The sequence below is a fragment of the Meriones unguiculatus genome, chromosome 19 (assembly GCF_030254825.1).
Source record: "Meriones unguiculatus strain TT.TT164.6M chromosome 19, Bangor_MerUng_6.1, whole genome shotgun sequence".
Lineage (NCBI taxonomy): Eukaryota > Metazoa > Chordata > Mammalia > Rodentia > Muridae > Meriones > Meriones unguiculatus.
Genome location: NC_083366.1, coordinates 22,139,714 through 22,160,181, shown reverse-complemented (window position 1 = coordinate 22,160,181; position 20,468 = coordinate 22,139,714). Strand labels below are relative to the sequence as shown.

At 38.8% G+C, this 20,468-nt stretch overlaps 1 protein-coding gene across 4 annotated transcripts in view; it reads left to right on the top strand.

The window, feature by feature from the left end:
- Window positions 1-6,582: 6,582 nt before the first annotated feature.
- The window catches only part of Tasor2 (transcription activation suppressor family member 2), a 47,385-nt gene continuing 33,499 nt past the window's right edge, over window positions 6,583-20,468 (top strand). For 2 of the 4 annotated variants that reach the window (XM_021659259.2, XM_021659257.2), the window contains exons 1-5: window positions 6,698-6,830; window positions 17,549-17,686; window positions 17,857-17,980; window positions 18,065-18,084; window positions 18,180-18,279. In XM_021659259.2, the coding sequence (XP_021514934.1) occupies window positions 17,955-17,980; window positions 18,065-18,084; window positions 18,180-18,279 (146 nt within the window). In that variant the 5' untranslated portion in view covers window positions 6,698-6,830; window positions 17,549-17,686; window positions 17,857-17,954. Of the gene's footprint in view, window positions 6,655-6,697; window positions 6,831-17,548; window positions 17,687-17,856; window positions 17,981-18,064; window positions 18,085-18,179; window positions 18,280-20,468 lie in introns of those variants that run through there. The other 2 variants (XM_060372308.1, XM_060372309.1) reach the window with 2 other exon arrangements.

Sequence of the window (20,468 nt, the reverse complement as noted above, 5' to 3'; positions counted from 1 at the left end):
CCAGAGGCCAGTCTGCCAGCAAGCAGTATGTGGCTTGTTGAGGCAACCACAGGACCAGTGTCCCCTTTGGCTCCATTTGAAACAGTTACCTGGTGGAGTTGACTTTTGGCTATACCCTGGCAGGATGGAGCATTACAGACCTCTTATTTTTTTCTATGGCAATGTGTTACTGGATATTAGATATTTGAGTTGGGCAAATATAGGGAAGCCAGAGGTTTCCCAAAGGGGAGTGTTAGTATTTAGGCAGCCTGCTTCTGTGTTGCCTAGCAACCTATGATGCCATCATGTGACCCCTGCCAGGTAGCCACACCACTCAGGCATGGTTAAGTTGCTCCTTAAAAGGACCAACCTGCCACTTGGTTGTCCTCTTGCCTTCTTACTCTCTCACTTTCCTGCTCTCTCCCCTTTTTCTGTTGAGGCACCCTCTTACCTCACTGTCATGTCTTGCTCTCTCCTTCTCTCTCTCTTCATCTCCATCTGATAAACCCCTTTCATATAAAATCTGTGCAAACATCATTTCCTTGGTCCTAATGAGAGAAGGTGAGGAAGCTGTTCCTGCAAATGAGAAAGGGGAAATGGAAATGGACCATGCCACTAGTGGTATGCCAACCAAATAGCACAGCAGGTGAGGGGCTTAGCCCTGCTAAGCCTGAGAACTTCAGTGCCTGATACCAGGGCTTTATCAGCAGTAAGGCTGAGTGCTTGTAGAGGGAATCTCATCCACAGGAAAGGACAGGGGCAGCTAGGCAGTTCTAGAGTGGAGGTAGGAAGGGGTGCAGTGTCCTTTTAGGATCTACAAGAGACTGCAGTTTTGCAGCTCTGAAAACAGTGGGACAGAAACAAGGTAGTGAAAGCAGCTGGCAGTGGGGAAACCACAACATTTTTTATAACTAAGATGGCTGCCAATCATGTGACTGCCCTTGTTTGCCTTAAGGCGTCAGTGAAACCATGGGCTTGCCCGTAGTGGAGATGACAGTGAAGCCGTGGCTCCACACTCTTTACCCCAAAATCAACATGGCAGCTAAGGAGAAGTCATGCGCAGCTGCAGCAACATGGCAGAACTGGGGTTGGCAAACCATGAGGAGCAAGCCAGCAGGCCACATTCATCCTTGGCCTCTGCCTCCATTTCTGCCTCCAGGATCCTGCCCTGAATTCCTTCAGTGATGAACACTAATGTAGAAGTGTAAGCAGATAAACCCTTTCTCCCCCCCCCCAAAAAAAAAAAACAAACAACAGAACTGGGGTTACAGGACCCATGGCTTTGCTGATGACATGGCAGTCCCTGCTCAGCAGCAGTTCTAAACTGTCTATAGGAGGCACTGCTGAGTGGGTGTTGGCGCAATTCAAAAACCCTGTTCCACACATAAGCACGCAAGTGAGGACTGAGGCAATGGCAAAATTTAAAGTCGTTTGAGGGCATTTCTAAAACCTTCCATGCTGTGTGGGCAGGTCTGGAGGCCTGGCTTACCTAATAGTGAAGTCCATCATGAGCAAGAGATCATGAAAGACCAGAGCACATGATCGAGAAAATTTTCTGTCGTGGGCTGCAAACACATCTGAACAGCTGCTGGAAGCAGGACAGATGCATGTAGTAGCAGGGGCAGGCAGAAACAGGTTAAGTATCATGAAAGGCACAGGAGATGAGGGTGTGAAAGATTTGTTGTGGGCAAGCATATGAAAAGGGATTCTAGCACGTCTAGAACATTGCTAGAAGAGCTCTCCCGGGTTTCAGCACCAAATGTTAGTATTTATTTTAAAATGACGTCACACATACAACAGATATTATATGAAAGAGATTTATTAGATAGAGGTGGAGAAAAGGAGAGGAAAAGTAAAGAGAGGGACATGGTGGGGGCCCCCCAGGAAAGGAAGCGAGGTGGAGAGAGCAAGAGAGGAGAGTAAGGGCAGAGAGTAAGAGAGCGCAAAAGTAAGAGAGAGACAAAGTGGCAGGTTGGTCCTTTAATTGCTTGTTCAGGCACAGCTGAACTGTCTGCACACACACAGTGGGCGACACATGATGATATCATAGTTTACTAGGCAACCAAGAAGCAAGCTGCCTAAATGCTAACAATGCTTACATAATTTTCTATTTTTTTTCCTCCATCCAAACCTTCCCCTGTACTTTTCCTTGCTCTTTTTCAAATTCATTGCATTTTTAATTGTTATTACATACAAACATAAACACACACACACACACACATACATATACACACTCTTAAATATTTAAGTACAAACTACCCCACTTGGATGTATTCAGGGATGACCATTTTTATTATTGGATAACCAATTGTCGTGCTCTTCCCAGGAGAAAACAATTTCTCACAGTTTTAGTCTTCTTCAGTTGCCTATATTTCTTTTCTGTAGGATTGAGGCCTCCTGGGATTTCCCCCTTTCATATTAGCTCTACAATCTTTTCCCCCACTCTTCCACATTGTTCTCTGTAGAGGAATTTAAATTCAGAACAGGGGTGCTCTGACAAGAGATCACATCCAAAAACTTTCTAGGTCTGTGTGATCCAGCTGAAACACAGACACACTTTAATCCCAGGACAGAAGCATGCAGATACCTGAGTTCTAGTCAATTCTGTTCAGTCAGGTCAGGAGAGTCAATGAGTTGAGAGGCGGTGTAGTGGAGTGAGTACATGGCAGTTCAGTTTGTGGAATTCAGAAGCAGTTTTTATTAGGAGAGTTTTATAGAGAGAGAGGTTGAAGAAAGAGCTAGATACAGGTGAAGACAGAAAATGGGAAGGAGCCAAAAAAAGAGAACAGATCGACGGAATTAGTTTGAGGCCAAGCAGAGCTAGTCAGTCAGAAGCTAAGAGAGAAGCCAGTTCTGAATCAGTCGGTTTGAAAGGGCATTTAAGCCAGAACAGCTGAATTGAACCAGCCAGCCAGAGTTCAGAAAGAACTAGAAAAGGTGAGTGTATTCAGCAATGTCTCAGAGGCTGAAAACATTCTAGGCCTAGATTAGATTGCATGGAAGCTAGAAGCTTTTAGGGCTAGGCCTAGGTTAATCGGGCAGCAAATAAAAGTTATTTTTACAAACAATAGCCCAGGAGATAAGGAATTTAAAGACTTTAAAAGCAGACAAATTTCAAGCCCTTGAATGGATAATCTCCAGCTATTTGTAATTTATTTTCAAGAGCTTGCCTTTCTTAGCCTGAATAAAAGTCAGCCAGCACTGGCCTACCCTAGGCTATTTGTTAACTAATTGTAATGTTAAAGATGAAATAATAATAGTAGCCTAAAACTGACCAGAAAGAGTAGACTAAAGCCAGGAAACAGTGAGCCATTCCTTCTTGACTCCCTTTAGCATATCTAAAAAGTAAGTTGATGACAAGAAATAGCTAGAAACCCTCCTTTCTTAGGCACACCCTGAGTTCTGTCTTTCTTCCCTGGCCTTAGGTCTAGACTTCACAGCTCTGTGTTTTGATTGGTTGTGGTCTCCTCTAACGGTGTCCATCTGTTGCAAAGAGAAGTTTCCCTTACACATATAGGGAAGAGGTAGTTATCATTCTCGATAACACCACCAGTGCTTGTTAATTGTCTAGATTTCCAGTACCAGGCTTGACTACTGTCTTATTGAGAAGGTCTTAAACACAACTAGTAAGATATTGGTTACCACCAAGGTGCGCATGCCACATCAGGGTTATCATACTGTGTTGTTCATTGTTGTGGTTTATAGGTGTCACAGCTGGATAGGACTGTTGGATGATTCCCTCTTCCATCAGCTAGCTTTCAAGTCAAATCCAGCTCAGGGGCCTCTGGGGCCTGTGTCTGAAGTGCATGGTGTCTTCAGTAATAGGAACTTACTTTTCTCCCAAGAGGCCTTAACTAAGATGTTACTCTTTCCAATTTCCCCCTTTTATGAATTGTTAGCTATCACACAAATTAGAATAGACTTTTTCCAAGTACGATGGGGGATGCAAAAGAAATGGAAACTATGGTCACTCTAGTTTCTTCTTCTGCCTCACATCCACAGCTCCAAACTTAATGTGTTATGTGGTGAGAATATTTCTCCTAGCCTCTGAGCCATCTCTCTAGCTGCTGAGAGTATTTCTAAAACACAGATCTCATCATATATCTGACACCAGAAACCTGGCAATGGGCTATTTTTTTTTTTATTTGACTGGTTTAAGATAAACCATTAAGACATACAGACTGTATAGTTTTTGACAGGTTCTCTTGTGGTTCAAGCTTGATTCAAATTTGCTATGTAGCTGAGGATGACGTCGAATTCCTGATTGTCTTAGTTGGGGTTTTATTGCTGTGAAGAATCACATAACTACAGAAACTCTTACAAATAAAAATATTTAATTGGGGCTACCTTAAATATTCAGACATTTATTCCATTATCATCACAGAAGGAAACATGGTGGCATGTAGGCATGCATGGTACTGGAGAAGGAGCTGAGAGTTCTATATCTTGATCCACAGGCAACAGAAGGAGACTGTGTGCCACACTGGGCATAGCTTGAGCATATATAAGACCTTAAAGCCCACCTCCACAGTGACACACTTCCTCCAACAAGGCCACACATACTCCAACAAGGTCGCATCTACTAGTGCCACTTCCTATAGGCCAAGCATTCAAACCCATGAGTCTATAGGTATGGGAGCCATACCTATTCAAACCACCACACTGGTCCTCCTGCCACCCACCTTCTCAGATTATAGGCTTGCACTATCATACCCAATTTAATCAAACTAAGAGCTTTGCACATACTGGGCAAGCACTCTATCAAATGAGCTACATCCTTAGCCCGGGGTTTATTTACTTTTATTCTTTCCATATATAGATGTGTGCATGTGCATGTTTTTAAGTGTGTGGTTGCATGTGTGCAATGTGTGTGGAGATCAGAGGCTAATCTTGATATTGCTCCCCAGGACATATCCACATTTATCTATCTATCTATCTATCTATCTATCTATCTATCTATCTATCTCTATCTATCTATCTTAGTTAGTTTTTGGAAGCAAGGTTTCTCTGTGTTTCGCTGTGTAACCTTGGCTGTCCTGGAACTCACTCTGTACACCAGGCTGGCTTTGAACTCAGAAATCTGCCTACTCTGCCTCCCAAGAGCAGGGATTAAAGGCATGCACACACACACCCTCACTGTCCATATTATTTTTTAAGACATGGTCTTAACCCTTATGTAAGTTATGAGGATAGGACTCAGGTCCTCATGGCTGTGTGGTAGGCATTTTCCTGACTGCTGTCTCAGTTCTCAGGCACTGTGAATATCTTTTGTGTGTGTGTGCATGTGTGTGTTTCACTTTCAGTCTTATTGAATTCTTGAACACTTATTTTCACTTTAGCAGTGGTGGTGGAGGTTGGAGAATCTTGTTTTCCTTTTTGCTTATAAAGCTCCACCCACAATGTTTGTTTGGTCACTTTGGTCTTTGGATTTTGACTTCAAACATCCCATTTTTGTTGAATCGTTGTTGTTCTGTTCCAGTCTCCAGCCTCCAACTCCATATACTAACATTCCTTCATTTTCATGCCACAATAGTACCTTAAATAATTGTGGTAGCTTATAATTTAATTCACCTCTACAATGAACTCAGTTATCGCTATTGGCCATAATCTCAATTTGTAATATGGCACTTGGCACAAGTGTATTTCCACTGAATGAATAAATCTTGCTGTTAACAAATTTTTTCCCCATGGCACGAGGACCCTGGCTTGGTATTGCTTAATTTCTCTCAGCAATGCTTATTTCTAGTAATGATAGCCTTGAATTATTACTTAGGATCACCTCATCATTTTCCACATAGATAATAAACTTCCAGTTGGCCTAAGGAACTCCCACAATTAACCTGTTTTATATGGATTTCACATTCAGTGAATTCAAACAGCAGTGAGATTTATGAAATGTCACACTTGGGCCAGACTAACCCACCAGAGATGACCGTTCAGTTTAATAGTCTCTACTCCAGCCCGCTGGGACCATAATCAAGAATTAGGACCTAAGTGTTGCCCCAAGCATTTACACCAAGGGACTACACCAAGGCAAAAACTACATCCTGTATCTCACTCAGCAGCTGCAGGGGAGGTTTCCACAACCAAGCAGTATAACAGAAGCTGAGAACAGAAGCTGAGTTAGCTGTGACATCTTGGCCTCGGGTCATAGAATAGAGTTGGGCAACTTTCCACAGGATTATCCATTAAGAAAATAAAATTCTAGTTAAATCTGAAAATGGCTTCAGCAAGAAAACAAGATGGAGGAGTCGCTGCTCTACTTTGCCCTGTCACATTATAGCACCTGGTCCATGGAAGCCGGAAAGTAGGCATGAGTAACCCCACAATACACTACAGCGGACCCTGGCTGAGGATCCTTGTTTCCTGTGCACGCCTTCCATATCCGGCTAGGGAACCAATCCGGAGCGAGCCTTGGCCCCCCACGCGCCTGCGCACAAAGAAAAAGCAAGAAGCAACGTGGCCGCCGCCGGCGGTCGCGCCTGCGCCTCGGCCTTCTCCCCGTGATAGGCTCCCATCTGTTACGCGACCAGGACGCTTCAGTTTTCACTTTCTGTCTTTTGAGGCCCCGCCCTTTTTCCTTGGCCACGAGGTTTTACTTCCGGTGGCGGTGCCCGTGGCCGGAGAGTCGACACGTTCACAGCGCTCGGCTGGTTGCGAGGCAGCTTCCCGCCAGTGAGGCTGAGGGCTGGGGGACGCGCGCGGCCGGGAGGCTCGGGATTGTGAGGCGAGGTCGGGAGACGCGGCAGGGCGAGGGGCCAGCAGGAGGAAGGGACGGGCTGGCAGAAGCATGGGCAGGACACTGAGCGGTGAACTCGGCTCCTCAGGGAAGGCGGCTGCGCCGGGGACAGGTAACGCTCCCGGAGGTGTTGGGGCGAGGACCTCCACAGACCCCCCGTGGGGTTGGGGCAGCGCGCCCCCCGCTGCGATCGAAGGCTGCCCGGCGGGCTGGACGTCGCTCGGGTCCGCTGGGCAGACGCTCCTGTCGCCCGGGACGGGGGGACACGCTCCCCTCGTTCCAACTCGGAGAAGGTAGTGCTGGGGCGAGCCCGTGGAGGGCTTCGGCAGTCGTCCCCGAGGCAGGCAGGCTCGGCGGAGCTGTTTGTTTGTGTCGCCTGTCACAGGGCAGCCCCATCCCCAGGGGAACGTGAACCATTCTGCAGTCAAGTTTTCCTTTTTGTTGGGGTTGGTCTAGCTCATTCTCTGAGGGTTCTTTGGGAAGCCCTCCAGTCAACTTGTATGAATTTTGTAAACTCCAAGGCAACACGTGACATTATTTACTTATTTATTACGTATGAATGAGCCTACCCATATGGAAGACACCAGCCGGCTGGGGTAACGTTGAAGGAATATTTTAGTAGGTTAGCCGCGAAATTTGTCACAAGGCAGTACCAATCAGCACTCGGAGGAAAACGTGGCTTAACTTTCAAAATTGGAGATAGTTGGAAAGTTCTTTCTCTTAATCACGACTTAGCAATTTGAAGTGCCTAACTTTAAGTACTCTCGCCTGTCTTCTCTCTGAAGGTAAAGTTAGAATGGGAAAGTTAATGAGAAATTTTTCCTAAACATGTATAATACAAATGACCTGAGGACTCACAGTGTTCCCCCTGAGAAAGCAAAAGGAAGAGCGGGTGAATATGTGATATTTTATCGTCCGAGATTGTTGGAAATCCTATCTTAAGAGGTTTAGTACAAAGACCATAAGCCTGATGGTTAAAAGAATACTTCTATTGGAAAACTGTCTTGTAAAGGATAGCTCCTGCGTCACTAGTACATCAATGCCCAGCGAGCACAAGTTAGGAAAAGTCAAAGCATCTGTCAGTAATTTTTAAGGAAGATGTTTGGAATGTGTTGCCAATACATTTCCTAAATCTAACATTCTTTTAAATAAAATAAATTACAAGTATCTCTTCTACCCCAAACATTTAAATAAATTGAAATTTGAAAACTGCCAGGAAACTTGCCTGACAATATTTGTTACCTGTAGCATATATATATATATTAGCACAAATATAGGACATGTTTATCCTAAGTGTCTTGTCAGTGGACATTTTAAGATTTTCTTATAACAATTTTGCAGAGCTGTTTTTTGTTGTTCTGTTTTGTTTTTTCCCCCCTGCACCTATTATAAATAGCTGTTAGGAACTATTTCTGTAAAATCAAATTCTTATGAGATTTTTAGTTAGTCTGTTAAATGCCCTGGAGTGGTTGGACTTTAACATTTTCATTTCCCTTAGATATGGTTTTCAGGATGGTGGTGGTGGCAGGAGCGCCCCATGTGCTTTTTGGTGCACGCACTTGAGAGGCAGAGAATGCTAGATCTCTGAGTTTGAGGCTAGCCTGGTCTCCAGAGGAAGTTCCAGGACAGCCAGGGCTACACAGAGAAACCCTTTCTTTAAAAAAGAAAAAAAAAAAAAAAAACAACTAACTGAAGCCAGGCATGGTGGGCAGATGCCTTTAATCCCAGCACCAGGGAGGCAGAGTCAGGTGTATCTCTATGAGTTCAAGGCCAGCCTTTCTACAAAGAGTCCAGGACAGTTTGGGCTACACAAAGAAACCCTGTCTCAGAAAACCAAAGAGAGAGAGAGAGAGAGAGAGAGAGGAAGGAAGGAAGAAAGGAAGGTATGGTTTTCATTACTCTGCTAGGAATCCCTGGGTGGTAACAATATTTTCTAAACATTTTAATCCATCTAATAATTTAAAAAGACTCATTTTAATTTTTAATCTTCCCTAGTGAGTAAGAAAGACAAACATTTGGGACAGTCCATTATCTGAACATTCTTTGACCAATTGAGCAGTTACATACTGTTTTAGTTATGGTAGCTTTATAATATACGTTGGTACTTGATTTTGGGAGACCAGGGAAAGCCCTGGATTATTTTTTTCTTCTTCTTTTCTCTCTCTCTCTCTCTTTTTGCTTCCTTCCAGTTTGCATCCCAGTGACACTTGTGTTTTGTAGCTTTCCTTGCTGAGATCTCTCCTAGTCCCTCTTGGACATGTGCCCATGGCTGAATTCCTTACTTCCTCTTCTAACTCCTCCTCCCCAGGCTGGCAGGAAGTCCAGCCCTATTCTCTCCCCTTGCTCAGTGATTGGCTGTAAGCTACTTTATTGGCATATCAATAAGGGAGCAGTGTTTACATAACATTGTGACAGAGTCCCAGAAGGAGGATTGCAGCCAGATTTAGGGGGTACAGAAATCAGCATTTGAATTGCACAATAACCTTATGCCTACAATGAACTTATTAAAATCTAATTTATCTAGCTTGCACTTCAAAGGGCTTTCATTCATGTATTAGTCCTTTGGAAAATATTCCCTAAATGATTTAAGTCTTCCAACTTTAGGGTGTGTGTGTGTGTGTTCATACATTAATTAGCATAATCATCAACACTTTGAGAGATTTTTGCTTATAATTCATTTCATTATAATTATATTCATGATATTATTTAGTGTAAGAATATATTCTGTTCCTCACCATATATCCATCATTGGGTTGCTCCCAATCACTGCTGTCATAAATCACTGAATTCACTTGGGCCTACAGTTTTGTTAGGGGCAGACGTTAAGCTAGTGATTTACTCTCTTTAGTGGCTAAGGACTGCTCAGATTTTTTTATTTTAATTAATTCAGGTGTTACATTTGTTAAATTAGATTTTTTCTAGGACTCTACCTTAGATTTTTTTAGGACTTTGCTTTAATATTTGTAATCAGTTATTTCAGGTGCCCTTTTTCTGTTTAGATGCCTTACTATTTTACATCTCCCTTTTTTATTTTAATATTGACTATTTTATTAACTGCCCAATTTTTTAAATTCCTCTTCCCTCTAGTTTATCATTAATATTAATCTTACCAATAAAAAATGTTTTTAATTTTTTCGCTAACCTATTCTGGTATAACTAGTTGGTATATGCATTTGTGTATTTTGTTTATATATTTACTTAGTGGTACTAAGAATTAAATTCAAAGTTTAATACAGACCAAGCCACCATTGAGCCATATTCTCAGCCCTGTACTTTTATATTTTAAGTAAACGCTTAAAAAGGTATGTGGAAAGGCTGTAAATGTTAAATAATAGAATGTATGCCTAGTATATGTGCCACCCTGGATTCAGTTCCCAGCACCACTAATAAGTGAAAAAAGAGTATCTCTTAGAATAATCTTTTTTTCTTTGAGACAACATGTCTCTTAGGCTGCCCTTGTATCTATGATCTTCCTGCCAAGTTTCCCAAGTTCTAGGATTACAGGTATGCTCTACCATGCTAGGCTGGATTTTTTTTTTTTTTTTTTTTTGTAGGGTTTCATTTTGATTTTCAGGTATATGTATCTTTGTGAGTATATGTGCACTTGAAGGTGGGTACCTGTGAAGGCCAGAAGAAGATTTTGGAGCCTGGATCCAGAGCTGCAGGAGGTTGTGAGCCACCCAATGTGGGTGCTAAGAACTGAACTTAGGGCCTCTTCAAGAGCAGTATGTGCTGCTACTGCTGCTTTTTTTCAAGACAGGGTTTCTCTGTATAGCCTTGGCTGTTCTGGACTCACTTTGTAGATCAGGCTGGCCTCGAATTCGACAGAGATCCACCTGTCTCTGCCTCCCTAGTGCTGCAATTACAGGTGTGTACCACTGCACCCAGCTGTAATCTATTTTTTTTAAATTTACTTGCTTATAAGTTACATATTTTTCTAGAAATCCGTGCTCTTTATTTGTGAAAATTAATTTTACAAACATCTTTATCTTAGAATTGTTAACTTCATTATGTTTTTCATGATTACTACATGTTTTTGTCATGTAGTAGAACTCCTTTAAAAATTATTACCAGATAGCTAAAAGCCTGTTTAGAATTGTTGGGTTTTATAGCCAGTGCCTACTATTTGCCACATTTTGACTACTCTCTCCATTCACCACTATACTTAACCCATCTGGAACTATTCTCGGTGCTAAAGTACTTCCTTAGTCGCATTTATTAAAACCTTTTTTGGGGGAGTGGCTAAAGAGATGGCTCAGTAGTTAAGAGCACTGGCAGCTCTTCCAGAGGACCCAGATTCAATTCCCAGCACCCACATGGCAGCTCACAGCTGTCTGTAATTCCTCTTCCAGGGGATCTGATACCCTCACACAAACATACATGCAGTCAAAACAATGTACATAAAGTAAAAATAAATAAATTGGGGGGAAAAGCCTTTTTTTTTTTTTTTTTTTTTTTTTTTTGCTTCACTGTCATTCTTGGAAAAAGTGTTTGCTGAATGTAAACATTTTACGTTTTAGCATGTTAGTTTTGAATGCTTCTTTTATGTCCTCAGGTAGCCTCATTTCTGTTTTGGCTTCCATTATTGCCACGAAATCACCCCTTAGCCTTTGAGTTTCTTTTTCTCTGACTGTATTTAATATTTTTTCTTTGTCTTTAGCATTCTACTATGTCACTGTAATGTATCCTTATCTTGTATGAAATTATTTGGCTTTTTAAGTTTGTAACTTGGAAGTGTTTTTAAATGTTTATTGGCTATTAAGTGCCTTTTGAAATGTAAATTTCCATTTTTAGTCTGTCTTAATGTATTAAGTCTTTCATTATCAGCATGGTAAATGTTCTCTTCTCGTTTCCTTTTGTCTTTTTAAATTTGTTTCTGTTTTAATTACTGCTTTTGTCATAAGAAATATGCCTGGGGTATACTTTCTATTTTCCCTTAATAAAATATAATAACATTTAATTGGAGAGCTAAATCCCATGCTAATAGTCAGTACACAATTGCTTGATGAAATACACCGTTTAATGTGTGCCTGCGCCCTCTTAGGAGAAAAGATATTTGACCCCAGCTCTTGAGGCCTACCTAGTTCATTTGGTTATGTGTCCTATTTCTCTTCTAGAAATACCCTGTTTTGTGCTCAGAGCATATGGAGTGAAATATATCCAGTGGTGAAAGCAATTAAAAAAATCATCTTGCTTTGTAATAATAATGCCACTTGCTTTGTAATAATAATGATCAAAAGAATCAAAGATTAATTTCAAAATGTAGTTGTCCCTGAAAAAAAATTCTTAACTTTTTTTTTTCCCTTTGGATTTTTTTTTTTTTTTTTTCCTAAGAGGAAAAACCACTTAATATCTTTTTGGAAAGTGCTAAACATACCAGTAAGTTTGGTATAATTGTTTCATTGAAAATTAATAGTTGACCTAGGCCCCCTACACATATGTACCCATTAGGCATCTTGGTCTTAATGTTGGTTCCCTAGTACATGGAGAGGGAGCTGTCTCCGACATGGACTCTGTTGCATGCTTTTCAATCCATTCCCCTTGGTGGGAATTTTCGCCTTGCCAGGCCACCATGGTAGAGGTTGTGCTTAGTCCTGATGCAACTTGATATACTGGGGTGGGTTGGGGGGGGACCAAGAGGAGAGGAGGGAGGAGGCTGCAATTGGGATGTAAGGTGAATAACTAAATACAAATTTTAAAAATTAATAGTTCAGTGTTAAAGCACAGACTCATAAACCCAATTTAATGAGTTGAAACATTGGTCACTGAGTTAACATGGATGTTTTTAAAAGTCACCGTAAAGGACTAGAGTTATATGGTTCTGTAATAGAGCACTTATCAAGCATGTTGGATCTCTAATATCACAAAAAAGAGATAATGCACATACCACATACATTTAAAAATAAGTTTAATCAAAAATATGATCTTGAACAATTTACCTATTGTGCATCATATCAAAACAAAAATAATATTTTTAAAATTATAAATTTTGGCCTGGCATGGTTGTGTATGCCTTTAATTCCCAGTGCTCAGAAGGCACAGGTGGCTCTCTGTAAGTTCAAGGCTAGCCTGGTGTACAAAGTGAGTCCAAGATAACCAGGGCTACACAGAGAAACCCTGCTGCAAAAACAAAAATTCAAGTTTCAGCCTGATCAGAAACTTTGTTAGAAGATCAGATTTTGAGAATATTAAAAACAGCCTTCAAGAGGTAAATCATTAATGCACTTAGGAGGCTGAGACAGAGAGACTTGCTGCAAATTCAAGGCCAGCTTGAGCTAAAGAATGAAAGGGACCCTGTATCAGAAATACAGGGTCAGAGGGGGAGGGGCAAGATTGCCGCCAAACCTGATGGCCTGATTGTGATTCCTCAAACCTACTTGGTGGAAGGGGAGAACCAACCCCTGCAGGTTGTCCTCTGACATGTATACCGTGGCATGCTCTCCCACACACAAAAAATAAAAATAAATGAGTTGAATAGTGAACTCAAATGTTACCAACTTGCAGTCAGATTGAAAAAGTCATAATTTGTAAATTCAATCTATAGCCTCCCCCCACCCATTTTGTTAAAGGCAACTGCCACTGGATAAATTGAAATATCTAAGTGCATCTGCTATTTTTAAATAGCACATAATCTACATAATGCTTTATTAATTCAAATAATTTGCTTGTGAGTTCACATTATCTTCTGTGTAGTCAACACTACATAATATGCTTCTTGGTGTACATTTATAGTACTGATATTTGTATAGTACTTCATTTATAGTGCTGATATATTTTTTCACATGTCTTTACATTCTAATCTGAGTTCTTTTAACTTGTTTCTCTACAATAGAGACTATTAGTTTTGCTTAGTGAATGGATTACTATTTTAGGGGTAGGGAATGATTTTTTTTTTTTAAATTATATTATACTTGCTTTTACTCTGTCAAAGTAAAGATACATTTATGAGCTCTGCTTTTTGTTTCAAAAGTTTTTTTTCAGAGAGAAAAAGTATTCCTGCAAGCATAATTTCTGTGTAAAAAATTTTCATTAGAAGTTAGACTTGGAATAAAAGCATTTCATGGTGTTACTGCTTGTAGAACAAATTAGTATTTTGCTGTGGAATAAGTATCCGTGGCTCTGTGTAGGCAGAGTTAACTCTTAAGTGCAGCAAACACAAAATCCATAAATATAATACAGTTGGGGATGGGGAGGTAACTTAATTTCATTGTTCAAGTATAGATGTCAACTCCTGTGGATTAGCAAAAGATTGTATGGAAGTTGTAAGAAAGGAGAAATGTAAACTTTACAAATTTATTCATTTGCAAATTAGATACTTGGTAAACATTTGTTTATATAGTAGCTTTATTATGACTAGAATTCTTTACTATTATTGCCTTTTTCACTTCAGAATTTCTGACATTAACAAGGAACAGGACTATGTCCAGAATTTAAGGAGAGGGTCTTTGAGATAGAAATAGATTATGACCATCTTTCTAGCTTTTCATAGAGAAGATTGAGATGGGGCCCAAATCAGAAAACAGGTTTTAACCTATGTGTTGTAAGTTATTATTGAGTCTAATATAGAATGGTTAAATTTCAGTTTTAATTTAAATGTGTAAAGCAAAGAAGTTTTAAATTACAATGTCCATAGTTACACCTTTAATAAATTTTAGTCCAAGAGAAGTAGTTTACATCATAAAAGATGTACTCTTATGTTTGTATTTCCTTCAAATTTTGATGTTTTGTTTTTCAGTCTGACTTCAGAAACAGTAGGAAGGTTACTTCCTCCACCTCTTGAGTGCTGGATGAGTAGAGATTTTTTTTAATGTGTTTGGATGTTTTGCCTATATATTACTGCATGCCACATGTGTGCCTGGTATCTGTAGAGGCCAGAACTCTTCAGATTCCCTGAAGTTAGACAGTTGTGAGCTACCATGTACATGCAGGGCTCCTTGGAAGAGTACTGTTAGGACGAACAAAGACAAATTTACCTAAAAAAGAATCAAATATAAGGACTGTAAGATAACAACAGAAAAGCCCCTGCCTAAATCTAAATAGGAATAAGATGTGCAGTAGACTTACACTAATTTTTCTTTCAAGAAAGGACTTGGTTTTACCTTTTATAGTTTGGTTTTACTAGTGACATTTTTGTTAATAGAAATGGAAAAACTTTATGAAAATTTCTGCATCATCAATTAAAGCAGTTGCTTTACATGGGCTTGTTTTGAATCATAAATATACACAGTGACCAGATTGTGTATTACTTTATATACATTTTAAGATTTATAATTATAATAAGTGCATAATAGTTCATTTTAAGATTTATAATCAAAATAGCTCCATTGTTGTGTTGGCTGCTGAGCAATCTGGCCAAATGTAAGTCTGAGGAAAGTGAATCTTTCTACAAAATAAAGTGACGTTAAGTTAATTCCCTGAGATGGCTGTAATAAAAAAGCCAGATTAGTTAGTGTTGAACAGGTCAAAATCTTCTCAATTAGAAGTTTATACATAATTGAGTTTTGAATCTAAAGTAAGGTATATTTCAGTACCAAGAGCCTTGTCTGGAACTTTTGTAAGGATCTTTTATACCATTATAATGACGTAAGAATAGAGAACAGGTAGATTTGTGCAAACTTGACAACTGTGGAATGTTTGGGTTTAAGAGAGAATATAAGGCTTTCAACATACTAAGTAGTACTATGAATAGAAAGGAGGCAGGAAGAAAAGATTGACAGGGAAGCTGATGATAAATAGGTAATGGTTAAAACATGATTGACATGAAAGTTTTATATTTTGCTTTTCTCATTTGGAAAATAACTGTAGTTGTAATTATATAGTAACAGAATTACTGTGAGGATTAAATTAACGTTTAAAGTCCTTCACTTAATTTCTCAGAAAGTGGACAGGTACTACTTTTATGAATTAGAAACAGCCTTCCAAGTGATAAAAATAGTTTAGGAGGGGATCTGTCAAAACAAGGCTTGGGGTATTAGTTGAAATGAAGACATTATGTGTATAGAAAAAGTAGATGGCAAAAATGTTTGGGATATAAGGAACTGACAATGGGGAAGTGGAGGAACATATGCAGTCCAAAGCAGCAAGAACTCAAGAAGAGGGTGTTTAGCAGTGCCAGATAAAACAAAATGTAACTGGGAGGACTGAAAAGAATTATTCTGCATGGTAGGTGGATTCCTGGTGGTTTTGGTTTTTAAAAATACTTTGCAGTATTTCCTGTGCAGTCGTATTCACCCATTTACACTATATGGCCTAAAGTGTGTGTCATCTCTTCTATTCATGTTAGTGAAACCATCACTATAATTGATTTTAGGCCATTTTCAGATCAACCCTGGCAACTAGTCTATGTCCACCATTTTGGATATGTCTATTGTAGACATTTATGTAAATAGGACCATAGAGTATAGAATATATTGTTTTTCTTTTGCTTTAGGAGTATTTGGCTTACACTCATACTGTGTAAGCCAAATACACAGTATACTCATAGGTGTACTGTGTGTGCGCCTGAGCCTGAGGAGTCCAGAAGAGGGTTTCAGATCTCCTGGTACTAAAGTTACAGTCAATTAATAGGCATCATTTGGGTACTGGGAATTAAACTCAGGTCCTCTTGAAGAGTGGCCAGTGTTCTTAATCATTGAGCCAGCTCCTGGTCTTTTATAAATTTAATGTTTTTATTAAATCTTTGAAAAAATCATATATTTGATATTTATTTTTCTTAACTCCTCAGATCCATTCCCCACTTTCCCACCCTTTTGCAACTTCTTTTTTTTTCCTTTAATTAGCACACAAGTCCAATTTGTACTGCCCATATATACATAATCATGAGTATGGGGTCACCCATTGGAGTGTGGTAGACATATTATATTAGGGCTACACCCTTAAAGAGAACTCTGCCTTCCCCCCCGCCAACAAGCCATCAACTGTCAGTAGGGCTTCAGTAGTGGAGGCTTGTGAGTCCCTCCCCTCTTCTTGCTTAATCATTCTATGACATTTATCATATATTAAAACTTTAATTTTTTTTTCTATTGCTAGGAGTCAAAGTTAAGGCCTTTACCATATTTGCCCACATTAGGCACAATTCTACTACTGAATTATACTCCCTGCTCCAGTGAACTTGACTTTTAATTCTTCATTTAATCTATCTTGGGAAATACTGTTGTATCATTCAGTGGTTATGATACACTTTTTACAAGTGCTTATGATTCACCTTTTACAAGTTCTCCCCTTGAAGACTTTCTGGGCACTGGCATAATTTACAGTTCATTAATACTTTGGTTTGGGAACTCATCTCTTGATAATTTAGATTTCATTTGTCATATTTTCTGTTATAATCACTATATAGCCATTCAGTGAAGTTTCATTAAAGATCATATATTTGGTGTTATGATGAAAACTTCAGAAATAAACCCAGGCACAGCTTGCTTTTTTTTTTTTTTTTTAAGTTTTGAAGTGCTTATGAGTGATTAAAACCATTAATGGGGTGGGGGTGGGGGATGGCTCAGCACTTAAGAGCACTGACGTTCTTCCAAAGGGCCCTGGTTCAATTCCCAGCACCCAGATGGTAGCTCACAATTGTCTGTAACTCCTGTTCCAGGGGATCCTTATCCTCACACGGTCATACATGCAGTCAGAATACCAATGTACATAAAATATAAATAAATTAAAAAACTTTAGTGGCCCTAACATTATTGTTTTTCTAAGAAGCATAAGTTTTATTTTGGTTACTGGTGAAAAAAAAAAGGATCTACATACCTATTAAAGTACTTTTAAAAATGAACCCTGCTGTTAAGGCTATTTGAAGACATCTGATGAGTCTTAATGTTTTCATTCTAGGGAAAAATCAAGTTTGTGTCTGAGAATTATACAGGTAACTACCTTTGGCCATCTTCTGGCTATAAATGCCACGTGGCTGCAGATACCAACAAAGTTTTTTACAAAAGAAGTCATTTTTGTGCCTTCGAACTAAGTCAGGTATAGTCACTGTGAACAAATTATATGTATATAACGTATATAATATATATTAATATATATATAATATTTCCTAACTTAATAACCTGAATTTCAGGTTTGGCTGGGGTTAGAATAAGTTTAATTCATATGTAGTTCCATAGTGCTAATAATACTTATTTTCCTCCTTTCAGAATTACCTCTATGTACTTTCAGGCAACACTGTTATTAAATGACCCAGACAGACCTGTCCTCATATAATTGTAGCTTTTCAGTACGGGGAACCTAAAAGATGACAACACCCACTTGTAAAAGCATGTGAGTAAAACTAAATAATAAAAGCATATTTTGTTTTCTTGGCTTGCTTACTTCCTCTAATACAAATATTCTTTTTGTTTCTAGACTTGAACTCAATAAAAATGGTAAGAGATTGATTAGTTCTTGCAATTTTTGGTTTTTGTTGTTTTAGTAAATGTTTCACAAAGTAATAGCTTCTTTTTATCCTCATTTCTTAAAGCTCTCATCTCTCCATGGAAAGGGCAATTAATTATTCAGGGTTGTTTGCTGTGTGATATAACTCTTTGGTCTACTTATGGCACAGTAATTCCAGTTCAACTGTAAGTATTATACTTGATGTCATCAATATTATATTTGATGTCATCCTTAATTCATGTTTTATTTTTCCAGTACTCATTTCGATGTCTTTTTTTAAAGATTTATTTATTATGTGTATAATGTTCTGCCTGCATGTATGCCTGCACCCCAGAAGAGGGCACCAGATCTCATTATAGATGATTGTGAGCCACCATGTTGCTGGGAATTGAACTCAGGACCTCTGGAAGAGCAGCCAGTGCTCTTAACCTCTGAGTCTGCTTTCTTTCTTTCTTTCTTTCTTTCTTTCTTTCTTTCTTTCTTTCTTTTTTCTTTTTATTTCTTTTTTTTATATTAATTACAGTTTATTTACTTTGTATCCCAGCTGTAACCCCCTGGCTCATTCCCTCCCAATCCCACCCTTCTAGCCTTCATTTCAATGTCTTAATGGGTAGGATTGGTGTAAAATCACTATTTTACTTGGTTTTAGGCTAGGATACATTTGATTGTATAGAGTACAAGTACATAGATGACTTAAATTCTTGGGAAAATGGTATTTTTTGTTGCTGTAGTTGAGATGGGGTCTTGCTATATTGCCCAGGTTGTTTCTGGATTTATGAGCTCAGGTGGGCTCACTTCTGTCTCCTGAATAACTAAGACACTACATGTATCTGTTACCATGCTTCACTAAGTTATCTTATGTTAGAAGTTTGCTTTTCCTCAAAAGCAAATAAGATTTGTCCAGAGAGCAAGTATAGCAAATTATACCCCTTAATGCTGTTATTAAGATTTATAGTATCTGATGTTCTAATAATTCGCATGATTCTTACAGGAAAAAAAATACTAAAAGTAGCTGTTAAATCTGTGTGTAGTATGATAATGAAGTTTTTTATGTTTTGTTTGTTTTGCTTTGTTTTTTAATCCTGGGGAACTGTAAAGGACATCTTAAGAACTCTTTGTTTAGGCTATTTATGCTTTGTACTCTATACCACTAAAGCATAGACATAGTTTTGTTGACATAAGAGCGCTGATTTCTGTCAGAATTTATTTTCTGTTGGCTACTGGTAAGAACAAAGGATAGGGATAGTATAGCTCATAAATAGTAAAATAAGAATTTTTTTGAAAAAATAATTTTAAAAGATGGAAAGGCTTTTTTTTGCTCTAGAATGTAGTTACTAAATGTAAGGAATATGATGGCATATACTATTCAAGTATATGGTGAAAATTTGGTTATTTGCATATCTTTTAATATTTTCCTCTAGCTTGGGTATTAATCACAGATGAAAAAAGGCAGACTGCAGTGAGACAACTGAAAATCTCTTTTCTTAAGTTTTTTTGTTTGGTTGGTTTTGGTCTTAGTTTTTTGAGACAGAATTTTTCTGTGTAGCCTTGGCTGTCCTAGAACTCATTCTATAGACCAGGGTGGCCTCTGCCTCTTGGAGTACTGAGACTAAAAGCTTTTTTAAAAGTTTTTAAATGTGCTTTTATTACATCACTTCATGTTAGACCCTCCTGTTCCTTATTTTTTTTGGGGGGGGGCATGGGATGAAACAAGGTTTCATTGTGTAGCCCTGGCTGTCCTGGACTGACTTTGTAGACCAGGCTGGCCTCAAACTCACAGAAATCTGACTGCCTCTCCCTCCTTTGTGCTGAGATCACAGGTGTGCACCATCGCTCCTAGCTCGTCCTTCAAGCTTCTTCCATGTCCCCCTTCTTAGGTAGATTAGCCTCTTTTTCTTGATTATTATTATTATTGTATGTGTGATAGAGAGAAACAATATTTTTGTTGGTAGTTTCATGATTTGGTTATTGAAGGATCTCAGCAAAATTAGGATAAGGTGTAAGCTAAGCAATAGTAGTCTGTCATTGTGAATTTCTTGATTTTTTTTTTGTGATTTGTTGTACAAGGAACAAATTACCAAATTTGAATTACTTTGAGGTAAAAGGGCATCACATATGACTCTCCAAAAGAGGAGGAGGAGGACGAGGAGAAGCATGTAGAAAAACTAAGCAAAGATAGTAAAGTATAGGAATTTTTTGTGCTTTTTTTGTAACTTTTATGTAAGTTGTACTATTTCAAAGTAAAGAAAGAAAAAGTACTTGAAAGAATAAAGAACTACATGTGACCATGTGACTATTCTATGATATAACCTAATAGTGCAGAGAATTTCAACTTAGTATAATTTTTAATTCTCAGTGTCAGAATACAGTTATT